This window comes from Phyllobates terribilis, unplaced genomic scaffold (genome assembly GCF_046119375.1).
Source record: "Phyllobates terribilis strain yellow unplaced genomic scaffold, ASM4611937v1 Scaffold_8__6_contigs__length_399053987, whole genome shotgun sequence".
Lineage (NCBI taxonomy): Eukaryota > Metazoa > Chordata > Amphibia > Anura > Dendrobatidae > Phyllobates > Phyllobates terribilis.
Genome location: NW_027362768.1, coordinates 242,507,645 through 242,526,199, shown reverse-complemented (window position 1 = coordinate 242,526,199; position 18,555 = coordinate 242,507,645). Strand labels below are relative to the sequence as shown.

Genomic DNA, 18,555 nt, shown 5'->3' with positions numbered 1-18,555 from the left:
ACCTAATGATGGCTTCCTTCAGTTGTCATGGATCCGAGAATGAGGCTGTGATAGGTCATGCAGCAGCAGTGCCACCATGAAGGAGCATTGGCCATGCAGCAGCAGTGCCACCATGAAGGAGCATTGGCCATGCAGCAGCAGTGCCACCATGAAGGAGCATTGGCCATGCAGCAGCAGTGCCGCCATGAAGGAGCATTGGCCATGCAGAGCAGTGCCGCCATGAAGGAGCATTGGCCATGCAGAGCAGTGCCACCATGAAGGAGCATTGGCCATGCAGAGCAGTGCCACCATGAAGGAGCATTGGCCATGCAGAGCAGTGCCACCATGAAGGAGCATTGGCCATGAAGGAGCATTTGCCATGCAGAGCAGTGCCGCCATGCAGAGCAGTGCCGGCATGAAGGAGCATTGGCCATGCAGAGCAGTGCCACCATGAAGGAGCATTGGCCATGCAGAGCAGTGCCGCCATGAAGGAGCATTTGCCATGCAGAGCAGTGCCGCCATGAAGGAGCATTGGCCATGCAGAGCAGTGCCGCCATGAAGGAGCATTGGCCATGCAGAGCTGTGCCGCCATGAAGGAGCATTGGCCATGCAGAGCAGTGCCGCCATGAAGGAGCATTGGCCATGCAGAGCAGTGCCGCCATGAAGGAGCATTGGCCATACAGAGCAGTGCCGCCATGAAGGAGCATTGGCCATGCAGAGCAGTGCCGCCATGAAGGAGCATTGGCCATGCAGAGTTGTGCCGCCATGAAGGAGCATTGGCCATTCAGGAGCAGTGGCCATGCAGAGCAGTGCCACCATGAAGTAGCATTGGTCATGCTGGAGCAGTGCCACCATGAAGGAGCATTTTCCATGCAGGAGCAGTGCCAGCATGAAGGAGCATTGGCCATGCAGGAGCAGTGCCGCCATGAAGGAGCATTGGCCATGCAGAGCAGTGCCATCATGAAGGAACGTTGGCCATTCAGGAGCAGTGCCACCATGAAGGAGCATTGGCCATGCCGAGCAGTGCTTCCATGCAGGAGCAGTGCCACCATGAAGGAGCATTGGCCATTTTGAGCAGTGCCGCCATGCAAGAGCAGTGCCATCATGAAGGAGTATTGGCTATTCAGGAGCAGTGGCCATGCAGAGCAGTGCCGCCATGCAGGAGCAGTGCTGCCATGAAGGAGTGCAATATTGGTACTGCTCTCTGCTATGGGGCAGTTGCATTGAGACTGAACGGAGTAGAGGCCACTGCTGCAGTCAGACATGGCTGTTTTCTGGCTTAGTGGGGTCTTGGTTATCGGACTACCGATGTTCTACAAGTTATAGCCCTTTAATGTGGTAATCACAGAACTGAAAGTTATAACTTACTGGTGGCTGGGGTCAGACTGCTCCATTCCCTAGCGATCCTGAGAGCAGGAATGGCGGAATGAACCTAGCTCTGTACACCAGCAATCTAATAGACAGAGGCTCAGTGTGCGCGCCTCCACTGCATTAAGGACTAACTAGGCATGGCAGGAATATTGAGAATACCCCCTAGAGTGCTCCCATGTACAGCTGCCAAATGTACAGTTGAAGCCAGAAGTTTACATAAACTATATAAAAAGACACATATATATGTTTTTCTCAATATCTGACATGAAATCAGAATAAACCTTTCCCGTCTTAGGTCAATTAGGATTACCATAATTTTTAATATTCGCCAAATTCCAGAATAATGAGAGAGAGAGAATGTTTTAAGTATTTTTATTACTTATTGCAAAGTCAAAAGTTTACATACATTTCATTAGTATTTGGTACTATTGCCCTTAAACTGAATGATTTGGGTCAAACGTTTGGTATAACCTTCCACAAGCTTCTCACAATAATTGGTCGGAATTTGGGCCCATTCCTCCTGACAAAACTGGTGTAACTGATCCAGGTTTGTAGGTCGCCTTGCCTTTCACCTGCCTTTTCAGCAGCCCATACATTTTCAATAGGATTGGGATCAGGGCTTTGTGATGGCCACTCCAAAACATTGAATTTGTTATCCTTAAGCCACTTTACCAATTTGGCAGTATGCTTTGGGTCATTGTCCATTTGGAAGACCCATTTCCGCCCAAGCTTTAACTTCCTGGCTGATGTCTTGAGATGTTGCTTCAGTATTGCCACATAATCTTCTTTTCTTATGATGCCATCTATTTTGTGAAGTGCACCAGTCCCTCCTGCAGCCAAACAACCCCACAACATTGTGCTGCCACCCCCGTGTTTCACAGTTGGGATGGTGTTTTTAGGCTTCCAAGCTTCTCCCTTTTTCCTTCAAACATAACGATGGTCATTATGCCCAAAAAGTTAAATTTTAGTTTAATCAGACCACAAGACATGTCTCCAAAAATTGTTCCTCTAAACATTAATAGGGCTTTTTTATGTTTCTTTTGGAGTAATGGCTTCTTCCTGGCAGAGTGGCCTTTCAGCTCAAGTTGATACAGTACTTGTTTCACTGTGGATATTGACACAGTCTGACCAGCTTCCGCCATCATCTTCACAAGGTCCTTTGCTTTTGTCCTTGGGTTGATATGCTCATGTCGGAACAAAGCACGTTCATCTCTGGGACACAGAACCCGTCTCCTTCCTGAGCGATATAATGGCTGGACATTCCCATCTTGTTTGTACTTGCGTATAATTGTTTGTACAGATGAACGAGGCACCTTCAAGTATCTTGGAGAAGTACTCAAGGATGAGTTAGACTTGGGCAAGTCCACATTTCTCTTCCTGATATCTTGGCTGATTTCTTTAGACTTTCCCATGATACTACACAAAGAAGCAGTGTGTTTCAGGTGTACATTAAAATACATCCACAGGTGTGTCTCTAATTAACTCAGATGTTGCCAAAAAAACGATCAGAAGCTTTCAAACACATGACATCATCATATGGAGAGTCCAGAATTGTTTAAAGGCATAGTAATCTTAGTGTTTGTAAACTTTTGACTTTGCAGTAAGTAATAAAAATGCCTTACAACATTCTCTCTCTCTCATTATTCTGGCATTTGGCAAATTATTAAAAATTACGGTAATCCTAATTGACCTAAAACGGGAAAGTTTTATTCTGATTTCAGGTCAGATATTGAGAAAAACATGAATATGTGTCTTTTTATATAGTGTATGTAAACTTCTGGTTTCAATTGTACAGTGCCTACAAGTAGTATTCAACCCCCTGCAGATTTAGCTGGTTTGATAAGATGCAAATAAGTTAGAGCCTTCAAACTGCAAACAAGAGTAGGTTTTATGAACAGAAGCATAAATCTTACAAACCAAAAAGTTATGTTGCTCAGTTGAATTTTATTAAATTTTAAACATAAAAGTGTGGGTCAATTATTATTCAACCCCTATGTTTAATATTTTGTGGAATAACCCTTGTTTGCAATTACAGCTAATAATCGTCTTTTATAAGACCTGATCAGGCCGGCACAGGTCTGTGGAGTTATCTTGGCCCACTCCTCCATGCAGATCTTCTCCAAGTTATCTAGGTTCTTTGGGTGTCTCATGTGGACTTTATTCTTGAGCTCCTTCCACAAGTTTTCAATTGGGTTAAGGTCAGGAGACTGACTAGGCCACTCCAACACCTTGACTTTTTCCCTATTGAACCAGGCCTTGGTTTTCTTGGCTGTGTGCTTTGGGTCGTTGTCTTGTTGGAAGATGAAATTACGACCCATCTTAAGATCCTTGATGGAGGAGCGGAGGTTCTTGGCCAAAATCTCCAGGTAGGCCGTGCTATCCATCTTCCCATGGATGCGGACCAGATGGCCAGGCCCCTTGGCAGAGAAACAGCCCCACAGCATGATGCTGCCACCACCATGCTTGACTGTAGGGATGGTATTCTTGGGGTCGTATGTAGTGCCATCCAGTCTCCAAACGTCACGTGTGTGGTTGGCACCAAAGATCTCGATCTTGGTCTCATCAGACCATAGAACCTTTAACCAGTCTGTCTCAGAGTCCTCCAAGTGATCATGAGCAAACTGTAGACGAGCCTTGACATGACGCTTTGAAAGTAAAGGTACCTTACGGGCTCGTCTGGAACGGAGACCATTGCGGTGGAGTACGTTACTTATGGTATTGACTGAAACCAATGTCCCCACTGCCATGAGATCTTCCCGGAGCTCCTTCCTTGTTGTCCTTGGGTTAGCCTTGACTCTTCGGACAAGCCTGGCCTCGGCACGGGAGGACACTTTCAAAGGCTGTCCTGGCCGTGGAAGGCTAACAGTGGTTCCATAAGCCTTCCACTTACAGATGATGCTCCCAACAGTGGAGACAGGTAGGCCCAACTCCTTGGAAAGGGTTTTGTACCCCTTGCCAGCCTTGTGACCCTCCACGATCTTGTCTCTGATGGCCTTGGAATGCTCCTTTGTCTTTCCCATGTTGACCATGTCTGAGTGCTGTTTACAAGTTTGGGGAGGGTCTTAAATAGTCAGAAAAGGCTGGCAAAAGAGATCTTTAATCCACACATGTGAAGCTCATTATTCTTGGTGCCTGAACTACTTCTTAATACTTTAGGGGGACCAAACAGAATTCTTGTGGTTTGAGGGGTTGAATAATAAATGACACTCTGAATTAACTTTTTCCGTTTTAAAAAAAAAACAAAAACAAAATTTGCGGCAGTGCATTTCCCACTTCCAGGCTGATCTACAGTACAAATGTCACAATGCCAAGTTAATTCCGCATGTGTCAACCAGCTAAATCTGCAGGGGGTTGAATACTACTTGTAGGCACTGTATATGTGATTGTCTGTGGTACACACTCTCCGCTATAGATGCGTCTGAACGTTTACGCAAATCACATCTTGATAGTCGTGTTTCAGATTCCTTTTCCTTTACAAAGACTAAATTGTGAAAACGCTGTGATTGTCCAAATGATTCTGGCAGTATATGCAAAAATCCTCCCAATGTCCAAGCACAGCCTATGCCACCGAGCAGTCAGCTCTTTCTAAGTTTGCAGTGACACCTGCTGTCAAGAAAGAAGAATGTCAGTTAGACAAATTGTGGAGCTTTTACAGTGGGACTGAAGAGTAGATTATATACCGTAATGTTTTTTTTTTGTAAAAATAAATAAGGAATAAAGGTTTTAAAAGAAAAGAAATTTTTTTTTTCCCCGTATTGAATAAAATTTAGTGTCTAAAATTTAAAAGCTTAATCAATACACATATTTGGTATCCCTGTATTTGTCACCATCCAAACAATAACATTATTACTGTATCTATGGTTTGACATGGTGAATAGTGTAAAAAAAAAAAAAAAAAAAAGATACTGAAATACAACGCAGGATCCGCTTTTTTGTGCGTGTCTATCTCGTCTCTGAAAAAGCTGTATCAAAGGTTGAAAGAAGACACAAAACTCCATTGAGATCAACCCATGGCCCAATGTGTTGATCCAGAGGACGACAAAATTCCCATGAGATGGAATTGCCCCATATTAGGCGAGAAATTCCTTTCTGACTCCACATTCGGCAATCGGACTAGTTCCCTGGATCACAGAATTTTTCAAGGAATGCGTCTAGGCCTCCTTGTACTTGTGTAGTGACTCAGCCATTAGTGTCATGTGGCAGAGCTCTATAGTCTCACTGCTCTTACTGTAAAGAATCACCGTCTGTGAGGGTACTTTCACACAACTGTATTTTTGGTCAGAGTGCTGACATTGCACAGACGGCACTCTCACCAATGTTATTCAATGGGGCTGTTCAGATGACAGCTTTTTCACATGGACTGAATGCCCACATCATAAAATCACTGCATGCAGTAGTCTCTTCTTTGTTTTGGATGAAACTCGCCTGCTCAAGTCTATGAGTGCTGCAAAAAAACTGGATTCCACACTGATCATTGGAACAATGGAGCGATGCCATGGCAGTGATTATTGGCAGGTTAACTTTGTACTGGTCAATACAGTAATGACGATGGCCATCAAGCAAAATTTGTTATTTTTTTCTGGGAGGGAGGGGAATTTTTTGAGACGCATAATTGTTTTATTTTTCTCAGACAGATTTGTATGAAAGCTTATTGTTTTATTGGTCAAACTATATTTTTCACTGGTGTCATTTTTTGTATGAACCCAAAAATCGCACGAAGTGAAAGGTACATGTCAAATGATATCATTTTTTTTTTTTGCGTTTTGGTTCCTTTGCACAAAAAAAACACACTTTTCAATGAAATTCTAATATAATATTGCAAAATAGATTCTATATAATATTACGCTATTAACCTGCAGTTACTGGGTTAATCTGTAGGTTAATCGCATTATGAAGGTGCCCGGCCACCACCTTCGCATTATGAAGGTGGCCGACACCTGGGAAAAAATGAACTATATTCCTCCCTGTGGCCACTGGCTTTCAGTCATACAGGCGTGCCGGTGCTACTTCAGTCACTGCTCACTATACTGCGAGCTGCAGCTATAAGCACATCCTGGCACTTTGACCGACAGCTGGAGCCGGCTCTGCACTGATGCACTGCAGAGCTGGCTGTCAGTCAAAGTGCCGGGACGTGCTTATAGCTGCCACATACAGTGCTGTGAGCTGTAGCTGTAGACACGCCTGTGTGACTGAAAGCCGGTGGCTCCCGTGAGGAATAAAGTTAATTTTCTCCCGGGTGCTTCACTTTCAGTATGGCGGCCGGGCTCCTTCATAATGCTATTAACCTGCAGAGTAACCCTATATCTGCAAGTTAATATCTTTATCTTATCTGACAGGTTCACTTTAAAAAAATTTAAATTATACTTTTTTTTATACTTGTTAGTCTTTTAAGTGGACTGGAACATGCAATCATATGATTGCATTGATAACGCACTGCTCTGCTAACGTAGTGCAATGCATTACACCATCCTTGTTGGATCTGATTGATTGTAATGTATGGCAGATCTTGACGCAGGGGTGCCGGTGGGCTGACAGAGGGAGCACTCTCCCTCTGTCAAATTCCTCACTAGCAGCATATAAGATGTTAAACTTCTGGGATCTGCCAGAACGTTGATCCTAGGTGATACAGCAGGAACTTGGCTATTTATATCAGATGGGGTCTTAAAGCCCACAGTACTTGTATAGAAGCTGTGTGTGTGATCCGCTTGACGTATATATCCGTCATGGAGCAATAACTGATATGTGCTTGTGACACAGATATGTACTTCATACAGTGTTAAGGGTTTGAGAACAAAGCCCCCAAAAATGAGATTGGAATTGATGTAGTTTTTGTTTTGTTTTTCTCATCCTGCCCTTACCCCTACCATTCTCCCCACCCTCCAAAAAAGAATAATGTGCAAAATTTCTGTGCACCCCAAGATGGTCACCATCAGTTATCATTTCAACAGGTCTGTTGTGGCAATGTTATCTGTTCAAGGGCACTTTCACGTAGTAGTTTTTCTCATCCGTATTGTGTCGGCTTTTAAGATGGACAGCACATGGATCCATAGAGTTTACTATCTGTATTTAAAGTGTGACTGAAGTTTTGCTATTTATTTCAGAAATCAATAGTACACATGAAAATAAGAAGCATTGTAATATATATTATCAGAAAAATCTGCTTCTTTCTCCTCCTGAATTGTTCAAGCATTTGCAAAATTCTCAATTCCGGAGTAATATCTGTATTCAGTGAAGAGCGACTGTTACATTACTGATAGGAGGTGACCATTGCTCCCCCTAGGAGATGGCAGGGGCTGGAGGCAGAAGATGGATGTGGCTGCTTGTGTAGGCAATGTATTGTCATGGATTATTTGTATGAATTGTAGACTCTTCCGTCAGTTGTAGGGTGGGATGCAGCCTATCAGCGAGCTGCCTGAGGTGGGCAAACATAACATGGAGTGTTTGCTTCAGTTCCAGCATTTTATCTTTTTGGCAGCATTGTAATCCTTAAACACAATTGCCTAATAATTGGCTGCGGTGTCAATGGGCTGCATATTTGGGATGTCATTATAATAGACATCAGTATTTTATGTTTTTCCTGTGCGCTATGCAGCATTTGTATCTTCAGTATCTGATCAGTGGAGAAATATGCAGAGGTCTTACAGGGCAACAGATCAAATGAGAAGCACATGTCCTGCTGGGACTGAAAGTTGTAAGACCTTGCTTGCAGTTACTAGACGGTAACATTTCTGCCTCCTCCTTGTGCTTGCCCAATTAGTTCCTTGCTAGAGCCCTTACTGACCATATGCTTCCAATAGCTCTTTTATTAGTTCTATCTCGAAAACTAGTGAAACAAATATTACAACTTTAATTACATTGATACCATCAAAGTGGGATTTTATTACTGCCATGATAACAATCTAGGGAAGAGAACATTCGTAAGCCAGAAGTACCAGAATAGGATTCACATTAGTCACTGTTTTTTTCTACTGGTCATTCTTTCAGGTAGATGTTATAGGTGTATTTTATTTTTGTTCTCAAGCACCAATTTATTTTTGTGTTTCAGAAAATGAAAACTACAAGCAAATTGTTATGTGCATTCTTTATCATATAAGTATGGACGATCGATGTAAATCCATGTTTGCATATACGGACTGCATTCCCCAGGTAAACTTGTGATCTGATCAGCAGGTACTGATCTGTAACCAGGTCTTTGTACTTACAGTACAGACCAAAAGTTTGGACACACCTTCTCATTTAAAGATTTTTCTGTATTTTCATGACTTTGAAAATTGTACATTCACACTGAAGGCATCAAAACTATGAATTAACACATGTGGAATTATATACTTAACAAAAAAGTGTGAAACAACTGAAAATATGTCTTATATTCTAGGTTCTTCAAAGTAGCCACCCTTTGCTTTGATGACTGCTTTGCACACTCTTGGCATTCTCTTGATGAGCTTCAAGAGGTAGTCACCGGAAATGGTCTTCCAACGTTCTTGAAGGAGTTCCCAGAGATGCTTAGCACTTGTTGGTCCTTTTGCCTTCACTCTGCTGTCCAGCTCACCCCAAACCATCTCAATTGGGTTCAGGTCTGGTGACTGTGGAGGCCAGGTCATCTGGCGTAGCACCCCAACACTCTCCCTCTTGGTCAAATAGCCCTTACAAAGCCTGGATGTGTGTTTGGGGTCATTGTCCTGTTGAAAAATAAATGATGGTCCAACTAAACGCAAACCGGATGGAATAGCATGCCGCTGCAAGATGCTGTGGTAGCCATGCTGGTTCAGTATGCCTTCAGTTTTGAATAAATCCTCAACAGTGTCACCAGCAAAGCACCCCCACACCATCATACCTCCTCCTCCATGCTTCACGGTGGGAACCGGGCATGTAGAGTCCACCCGTTCACCTTTTCTGCTTCGCACAAAGACACGGTGGTTGGAACCAAAGATCTCAAATTTGGACTCATCAGAGCAAAGCATAGATTTCCACTGGTCTAATGTCCATTCCTTGTGTTCTTTAGCCCAAACAAGTCTCTTCTGCTTGTTGCCTGTCCTTAGTAGTGGTTTCCTAGCAGCTATTTTACCATGAAGGCCTGCTGCACAAAGTCTCCTCTTAACAGTTGTTGTAGAGATGTGTCTGCTGCTAGAACTCTGTGTGGCATTGACCTGGTCTCTAATCTGAGCTGCTGTTAACCTGTGATTTCTGAGGCTGGTGACTCGGATAAACTTAGCCTCAGAAGCAGAGGTGACTCTTGGTCTTCCTTTCCTAGGGCGGTCCTCATGTGAGCCAGTTTCTTTGTAGCGCTTGATGGTTTTTGCAACTGCACTTGGGGACACTTTCAAAGTTTTCCCAATTTTTCGCACTGACTGACCTTCATTTCCTACTGAATAGACTGTTAGAATTTGTATTATGGCAAGAAAAAAGCAGCTAAGTAAAGAAAAACGAGTGACCATCATTACTTTAAGAAATGAAGGTCAGTCAGTCCGAAAAATTGGTCAAACTTTGAAAGTGTCCCCAAGTGCAGTTGCAAAAACCATCAAGCGCTACAAAGAAACTGGCTCACATGAGGACCGCCCAGGAAAGGAAGACCAAGAGTCACCTCTGCTTCTGAGGATAAGTTTATCCGAGTCACCAGCCTCAGAAATCACAGGTTAACAGCAGCTCAGATTAGAGACCAGGTCAATGCCACACAGAGTTCTAGCAGCAGACACATCTCTACAACAACTGTTAAGAGGAGACTTTGTGCAGCAGGCCTTCATGGTAAAATGGCTGCTAGGAAACCACTGCTAAGGACAGGCAACAAGCAGAAGAGACTTGTTTGGGCTAAAGAACACAAGGAATGGACATTAGACCAGTGGACATCTGTGCTTTGCTCTGATGAGTCCAAATTTGAGATCTTTGGTTCCAACCACCGTGTCTTTGTGCGAAGCAGAAAAGGTGAACGGATGGACTCTACATGCCTGGTTCCCACCGTGAGGCATGGAGGAGGAGGTGTGATGGTGTGGGGGTGCTTTGCTAGTGACACTGTTTGGGATTTATTCAAAATTGAAGGCATACTGAACCAGCATGGCTACCACAGCATCTTGCAGCGGCATGCTATTCCATCCAGTTTGCGTTTAATTGGACCATCATTTATTTTTCAACAGGACAATGACCCCAAACACACCTCCAGGCTGTGTAAGGGCTATTTGACCAAGAGGGAGAGTGATGGGGTGCTTCACCAGATGACCTGGCCTCCACAGTCACCAGACCTGAACCCAATCGTGATGTTTTGGGCTGAGCTGGACAGCAGAGTGAAGGCAAAAGAGCCAACAAGTGCTAAGCATCTCTGGGAACTCCTTCAAGATTGTTGGAAGACCATTTCCGGTGACTACCTCTTGAAGCTCATCAAGAGAATGCCAAGAGTGTGCAAAGCAGTCATCAAAGCAAAAGGTGGCTACTTTGAAGAACCTAGAATATAAGACATATTTTCAGTTGTTTCACACTTTTTTGTTAAGTATATAATTCCACATGTGTTAATACATAGTTTTGATGCCTTCAGTGTGAATGTACAATTTTCATAGTCATGAAAATACAGAAAAATCTTCAAATGAGAAGGTGTGTCCAAACTTTTGGTCTGTATGGTATGTAAATGAATGATATTAGAAAGATGTGGTTTCTGTCCAGGCTTATCTGTCCCATATAAGTGAGGCTGTTTATTGCCCCATAAAAATGATGTAATGGGATTTCATCTTCTGCTTGTGGTGATGGAGAGCTGAGAATATTATATTAGGATGTTTTAATACAACGCCCTTATATCTAAGTAACACACTTTCATATCATTATCTGGTGTATTTTACGAATATTGACACAAGATTAACAGCATCTCCAAAAGAAATGTTTCCTTCCTTCCATGTGTTGAGATCCATTCCTCCTTATTTTGACAGAAAAAAATGGGTGAAAGGATCTTTTGAATATCATTTGAAATCATAGAGCAATGCCATGATCTTTATTTTTATACCTTTCTGACATTTGCCATAAATGTACAGTGCAAATCGGGTATGGCTGTATGAGGCTGGCTCAGGAGTTGAGCCCGCACCGTACCAGGTAGATGTCGACTGTGTTTCACAGCCAGTATCTGCCTTTAACTGCAGCAATCTGCCAATTGGTTTCCTCCAAGACAAGATGGCAGCTTGCCAATGGTTTGCTTTGGCAGCCAGTGGCATGCTTAAAGCCTTAATGGCTACCTTGATGGTATTCCTCGGAAGCCCAGCCACAGGAGACTAAAAAAAAGGTAAAGAAGAAAACTATTTTTTTTATAAGAATTTGACCCCCCTCTCCTTGTCCTGCATTAAAAATAAAGAAATTAAAAAATAAAGAAACAAACATATTTGGTATTGCCACGTCCATAAATTCTGATACAATTAACAAGTTAAAAAAAAAACAAGAATTGTACTTTCACAAAAAAATGCAATAAAAAATTATCGAAACATTGGATGTGCCCCAAAATGTTATAAACATCTCCGCTTGTTATACAAAAAGAAGTGTCTCACAGCTCCATCGACCGAAACAGTTTACAATTCTGGATCTCAGAAGATGACAATACAAATCATTTTCTTTATCACCAAAAGAAAATAAAAGCTGTACAAGTTTGATTTTGGACATAATTATACTAACCTACAGAATCATATTTTTTCTATTTAAAAAAAATAAAATAAACAAATTTGGTATTGCTGCATTTTCCATTACATCGTATGGTAAAATGAATAGCCCGCATATGGCTATTGTGTATGGAAAAGTAAAAAGTTATGGCTCTTGGAAGACCAGAAAGAAAAAATAAAAACGCAAAAAAAAAAAAGAAAATTCATTGCAACGGGAAGGGTTAAAGTAATTCTATGATGCGGCCATTAAATTAATGAAGTCTTAAAATAAATTATTTAACAAATAGTCCTAAAATATGATATAAAGAGTGATTTGCCAGAAAATAGACTTCATGTTGTTGAATATTAATAATGCAGATAGATTCCCAATCCTGAAGAATATTGTCCCTTATCGCTCATTACCTGCTCGCAGGTTGGATAGGGCCATGTCTAAAGTATTTCATCAGGGTAAATTTGAAGGACAAGATGAAAACTTTAAATAATTTTAACAGGTTAACCCAAACTTCAACCATTACCCATACCAAAACGTATACGTGTACTTTATGGTGTATTGCTTACTGCATGACGGCGTACATGTACGGGGCAGAGTGGGCACAGGAGCTGTGCCTGTCCCATCCGCAGCAGGCTTCTGCTGTTACATATTGACCGTGTATGTAAGGGATCTCCCGGGGGAACTACATGATCACAGGCTATGCCAGAGGGCTGCCATTAGCCTCTGGGTCTGCCAAGTAAGCAGGCCTATTAGATCCTGCATGGGATAAGCACATGATAAGTAAGGCTGCACATCCACTGCACAACTCACATTATTGCACGACTGTCGATCGGCAAAATGTTTAGTAGTGCGTTTACACAGATGCACCCTGAACAATCTGTAATAGATCGTTCAGTGCTTATAGCCTGCCATTGTTCTCGGCAGCACATTTTTTCTTTTTTAAACAGGACAATATGCTGTCAAGAATGATGATTTTTTTTGGACAAATCAAAAGATCATTTCACCCGAAGAACAAGCGGTTTGCTTGTTCATCAAGCGATTGGCTGCCTGTTTAGATTGCAGGATTGTTTTTTTTTCACGCAACCGTATAGATCCGGTATTACTACAAAACAATTTCATCATTAGTCCAGAATGAGGAATGGCATAATAAATTAAAAAAAAATAAAACTATGCTGTTTTTTTTTGTTCATCTTGTCTTGCAAAAAAATAAAAAAGTGATCAAAAAGCGTCAGTAACCCAAAATAATAAAAACTACAGCTTGTAACACAAAAAATAACCCTCACATAACTCTGTAAACAAACACATGAGAATGTTATGCCGCTCACAATATGAGCACCAAAAAATTGCTTTAAAAGATAGTTTTCTTGTGCAAAAGTAGTAAAACCAAAAGTACTACATATAAATTGGGCAGGGTCCAATCGACCCCCCCTGAATGAACTTCTTATGTAAATTATACTGTTGTATTTTACAGTGCTCACTGTGCAAAAAAATCACCTGGGCACTTTATTCTATAGGTCAGTACAAGCTGTAGATTTTGGGATACATTTCATTTTTGATCACTCTTTATTAGCCTTTTTGGGCAGGCGAGGTGACAGAAATGCAATACTGGTGTTTTTATTTTGTATACCAATCATTTGGTATTTTCTTGCTGTAATCACATCATAAATATTTTTTTCTTTTGAAAGATCAGACTGCTAGATACAGAAATGCCAAATATGATCATTTTTATTTTTTTAATGTGCGGGGTGATTGGACGTTTTTGAATGACATTGGCTGTATGTTGTTTGTGCTATATTACTGGTCATCCACAATTCCAAGCGACAGGCTTATCGTGATCTCCTCATTTATTTTCAGTAATGTACCGTGTTTTTCGGACTATAAGACGCACCCAACCATAAGACGCACCTAGGTTTTAGAGGAGGAAAATAGGAAAAAAAATATTTAAGCAAAAAATGTGGTCATGATGCCCTGTTATAGGGGAGGGAGTCTGCTGCTGACACTGGTATTGGGGTAATGTCCCCCAATTCTGTTAATATCCTCCATCCTGGTATGCATGGCACCCCTTGATCACCCATCCTGGTATGCATGGCGCCCCTTGATCCCCCATTCTGGTATGTATGGCACCCCTTAATTCCCCCGTCCTGGTATGCATGGCACCCCTTGATACCCCATCATGGTATGCATGGCACCCCCCTGATCCCCATCCTTGTATGCATGGCACCCCTTGATCACCCATCCTTGTATGCATGGCACCCCTTGATCACCCATCCTGGTATGCATGGCACCCCTTGAGCCCCCATCCTGGTATGCATGGCACCCTTTGAGCCCCCATCCTGGTATGCATGGCACCCCTTGAGCCCCCATCCTGGTATTCATGGCACCCCTTGATCACCCTTCCTGGTATACTTGGCACCCCTTGAGCCCCCATCCTCTTATGCTTGGCACCCCTTGAACCCCCATCCTGCTGCCCACAAAAAAAAAAAATAAACACTCATACTCACCTCCTCTCTCCTGTCCCGGAGCTCTGTCACGCTCTGCTGCTGACACTCTCACTGTGTGAGCCGCGCATGGCATCCCTGCCATGAGCCCTCACACAGTGTGAAAGCGCGCACACTGTACCAAAGCACGGCTCCTGCTGCCGCTCTGCGGTCAGTGTGCCTGCTATTAAAGACCATGGATATTCACTGCAACCCATGGGAGTGGTTTGTAGTGAATATTCATGAGCTTTAATAGCGGGCACACAGACCACAGAGCGCAGCAGGAGCCGCGCTGTGGTACAGTGTGCCGGCTATTAAGGAAAATGGTATATTCATTTTCTTAAGTAGCGGGCACAGTGCAGGCTGCAGCTGTCGGCTGCTGCCTCCTGTGCCCCGCTGATCCCCCGCTGCTGCTCCCCCAGACCTCCTATCATGCAGAGCCACAGTATATACAGGGAGATAGTATTCGGACTATAAGACGCACCCCCCCCCCACTTTACTCCAAAATTTTGTAGGAAAAAAGCGCGTCTTAGGCTGTGTGCCCACGATGCGTTTTTTAAGCGTTTCCGCAGCAGCAAAAACACTGCAGAAACACTTAAAAAATGCATGGTAGAAGGCCTGCCATGTTCCCCAATGATAATCTGCTGTGCACATGCTGTGGAAATTTCTACTGCGGATTATCATTGCGGAAAAAAACGCAGCACTACCAATTATTTTGCGGAAGTGCTGCGTTTTCGCCGCCATTAACTTGCATTAGACCGCATGGATTACGCATCACTGGATCTGTAGATGCGCATTCCATGCGTTCTAATGTGCGGATGGTACCCAGGTCTAGAGGAGAGGAGAGTCTCCTCCGGACCCGGGTACCATAGAAAACTGTAAAAAAAAGAATAAAATAAATATATACTTACCTTCTGGCGGCCCCCGATGCGCTCCTCCTCGCATGCCGGCAGTTCGTGATGGACTGAAGGACCTGCGCTGACGTCATAGTCATGTGACGGGTCACACAACGCTGACTTCAGCAGGTTCTTCAGTGTACCGCTGCTGGCAAGGGAGAATGGAGGGAAGCAGGACAACGGGGGCCATCAGAGGGTAAGTATATATTTATTTTTTTCTTTTTTGGCATTCTCTCGGGTCACACTATATAAATCCATGCTGTTTGCATGGATTTATATAGTGTGACCAAGTTGACAAGCACTTTCCAAGTGATGCTAAAATCGCTTGGAAAGCGCTTGTCAACCCGCATGCGCAAATGCAAGTGAAGAACGCTTCACATCCGCATGCCCCTGGCAGGAAAAACGCATGTACAATCCGCATGTACAATCCGCATGCGTTTTTTTTCTGCCAGGGAGATGCAGAAACGCTCAGGAAAAAATCCTGAGCATTTCTGCATCGTGGGCACATAGCCTTATAGTCCGAAAAATACGGTATATAAAACACAATACATTTCAGCTCCTTACTGGAGCTTTCTTGCTGACATGCATCATGTTTTCGACACATAGCTGAACACTAATGTAGATTTATCTAGAAGCCTGTCTCCTAGAAGTTTGAGGATGCCCGCGCTAATACAGCGGTCGCAATCTCTTACTAACTTGGCTAACCACTGGTTCTTTCGCCTGCTCCCTGAGTGGAATCCTGGCACAGGACCAAATGGCAGTCAGTGGTATATGTATAATATGATAACACTAGGTGATGTACATCTGCAAAGCGAGAGCTATGCTAGCAATTGTTCTGCACAGCAAAGCACTCACCTTGTGAAATCTGATATATGGAAGTTAGAAGATAAACAGCATGCACCATTCTGGTTTTCTCCTAGACCTGATGAGACTGGTGTATTTAGTTTTAAATCCCATATCAGAATAGCTGTATAACTTTCTTTAAAAGATTTCCAACGTAATAGTAAATTAATCATTTTATGATTCCAGCGCATCCAGTCCAGTGTTCCAGTTTTGATAGCTGGATTATACAAGTTTAGGCATGAATTTTCTAAGCAAGTATAGGTCTCATCAGAAATGCATTTAATTATGTATTTAGAATTGCAAAGTCTAGTGACCTGTGAAAGTTGGCATTTGGCACAAAAATGTTTGTAGCAGATTTTTTAAGTCCTGTAAGTTAAAAGGTGGTGCGTCCATGGATCAGACTTGTTTTCAAGAACATCCTACGGATCTGATTGAGATCATGTCATGCAAGGTGTGTGAAAGACTAAGTGCAACACAAAGGGAAGGGGGAAAGGGAGCCCAGACTCTAGGGAAAGGGGGAAGTGGAGACCTCCTAGGCTGATCTGATATCACCCTGTTTCCACTAACGTCCCTATATTGGTTCCTCACCAATCGCTGCATGCAAGCCTAAACCCTGTATTGTCCTAGCACTTGGCCCTGGATAGGGCAGGGGGGGGATGAACACTAGTCGATCCCCACTAACGACTAAAGACATCAAGGGAGACAAACACGGGGGGAAAGTAGCTTAGCTTTAGCCGACTTCAGAGAGCTAACTCCTAGTGTCCCCCTATCACCACAGAGGAAGATAGCTGTCTGAGAACTCCAAGCATTCACAAGAAAACATGTCAGTATCACCGACCCCTTCCTACTGCAAGGTGAAACTATTTAAACCCCCAGGACAGGGTGTCAATTAGCAGGAAGAAGGTAGCCGCTGGGTCCTAGATTGAAACAGCTAAGAAGATGTCTGTAATTCCAAATGAAGAGATCTTCTGCAACCAATTGCAGGGCGACTGTCTGTCACATCTGACACACCCGTGACAGATCTGGGGAATTTGGGGTCTAAGTCAACATCAATAACTTTGTTATATTCTTCAAACTATCCCTGAAGAGTTTTTGCAGTGTGGTAGGATGCATTATCCTGCTGAAAGGGGCCACTGCCATCAGGGAAACCTGTTGTCATGAATGTGTTCTGTTCTACAGAAATGTTTAGGTTGGTGATGCATGTCAACATAACCCCCACCTCAATGCAGGTTTCCAAGTTTCCAGTAGAACATTAGCCATTGTCTCCACTTGCTGTCATCCTAGTGCTTGGTCTTTCCCAGGTAAGCGACAAATACTCACCTGGCTGTCCAGGAGACCTCATACGAAACATACAAAAGATGCATACCTAATAATGAAACAGGTGCTAAATTGGTAAGCAAAACCTATTTTAAATCAAAGAGAAAAAAGCATTGAGGTCCAGAGCACTCTGGAAGAGGTTTACATCCAGGATATCTCTGTACTTGGCCGCATTCATGTTTCCTTCAATTGCAACGAGTCGTCCTGTCCCTGCAGCTGAAAAACAACCCCATAGCATGATGCTGCCACCACTATGTTTCACTGTTGGGATTGTATTGGGCAGGTGATGAGCAGTGCCTGGTTTTCTCCACACATACCGCTTAGAATTATCACCAAAAAGTTATATCCTCGTCTCATCAGCCCAGAGAGTCTTATTTCTCATTATCTGGGAGTCCTTCATGTGTTTTTGAGCAAACTATGCGTGCTTTCATATGTCTTGTACTGAGGAGAGGCTTCCGTCAGGCCATTCTGCCATAAAGGCCCGACTGGTGGAGGGCTGCAGTGATAGTTGACTTTGTGGAACTTTCTCCCATCTCCCTACTGCATCTCTGGAGCTCAGCCACAGTGATCTTGAGGTTCTTCTTTACCTCTCTTACCAAGGCTCTTCTACCACGATTGCTCAGTTTGGCTGAATGGCCAGATCTAGGTAGACTTCTGGTGGTCCCAAACTAATTCCATTTAAGGATTATGGAGGCCATTGTGCTCTTATGAACCTTGAGTAATGCAGAAATTCTTTTATAACCTTGGCCAGATCTGTGCCTTGCCACAATTCTGTCTCTGAGCTCCTTGGGCAGTTCCTTTTGAGCTCATGATTCTCATTTGGTCTGACAGGCACTGTGAGCTGTGAGGTCTTATATAGACAGGTTTGTGCCTTTCCAAATCAAGTCCTATCAGTTTAATTAAACACAGCTGGACTCCAATGAAGGAGTAGAACCATCTCAAGGAGGATCATAAGGAAATGAACAGCATGTGACTTAAATATGAGTGTCTGAGGAAAGGGTCTGGATACTTATGACTATGTGATATTTCAGTTTTTTCTTTTTTTAATAAATTTGCAA

General features: G+C 43.1%; 1 protein-coding gene across 2 annotated transcripts in view; it reads left to right on the top strand.

The window, feature by feature from the left end:
* Window positions 1–18,555, top strand: part of KIFAP3 (kinesin associated protein 3) — a 176,076-nt gene that overhangs the window by 74,355 nt on the left and 83,166 nt on the right. For both annotated transcript variants that reach the window (XM_073644085.1, XM_073644084.1), the window contains exon 11: window positions 8,396–8,496. In XM_073644085.1, coding sequence (XP_073500186.1) covers window positions 8,396–8,496 — 101 coding nt within the window. The remainder of the gene's footprint in view (window positions 1–8,395; window positions 8,497–18,555) is intronic.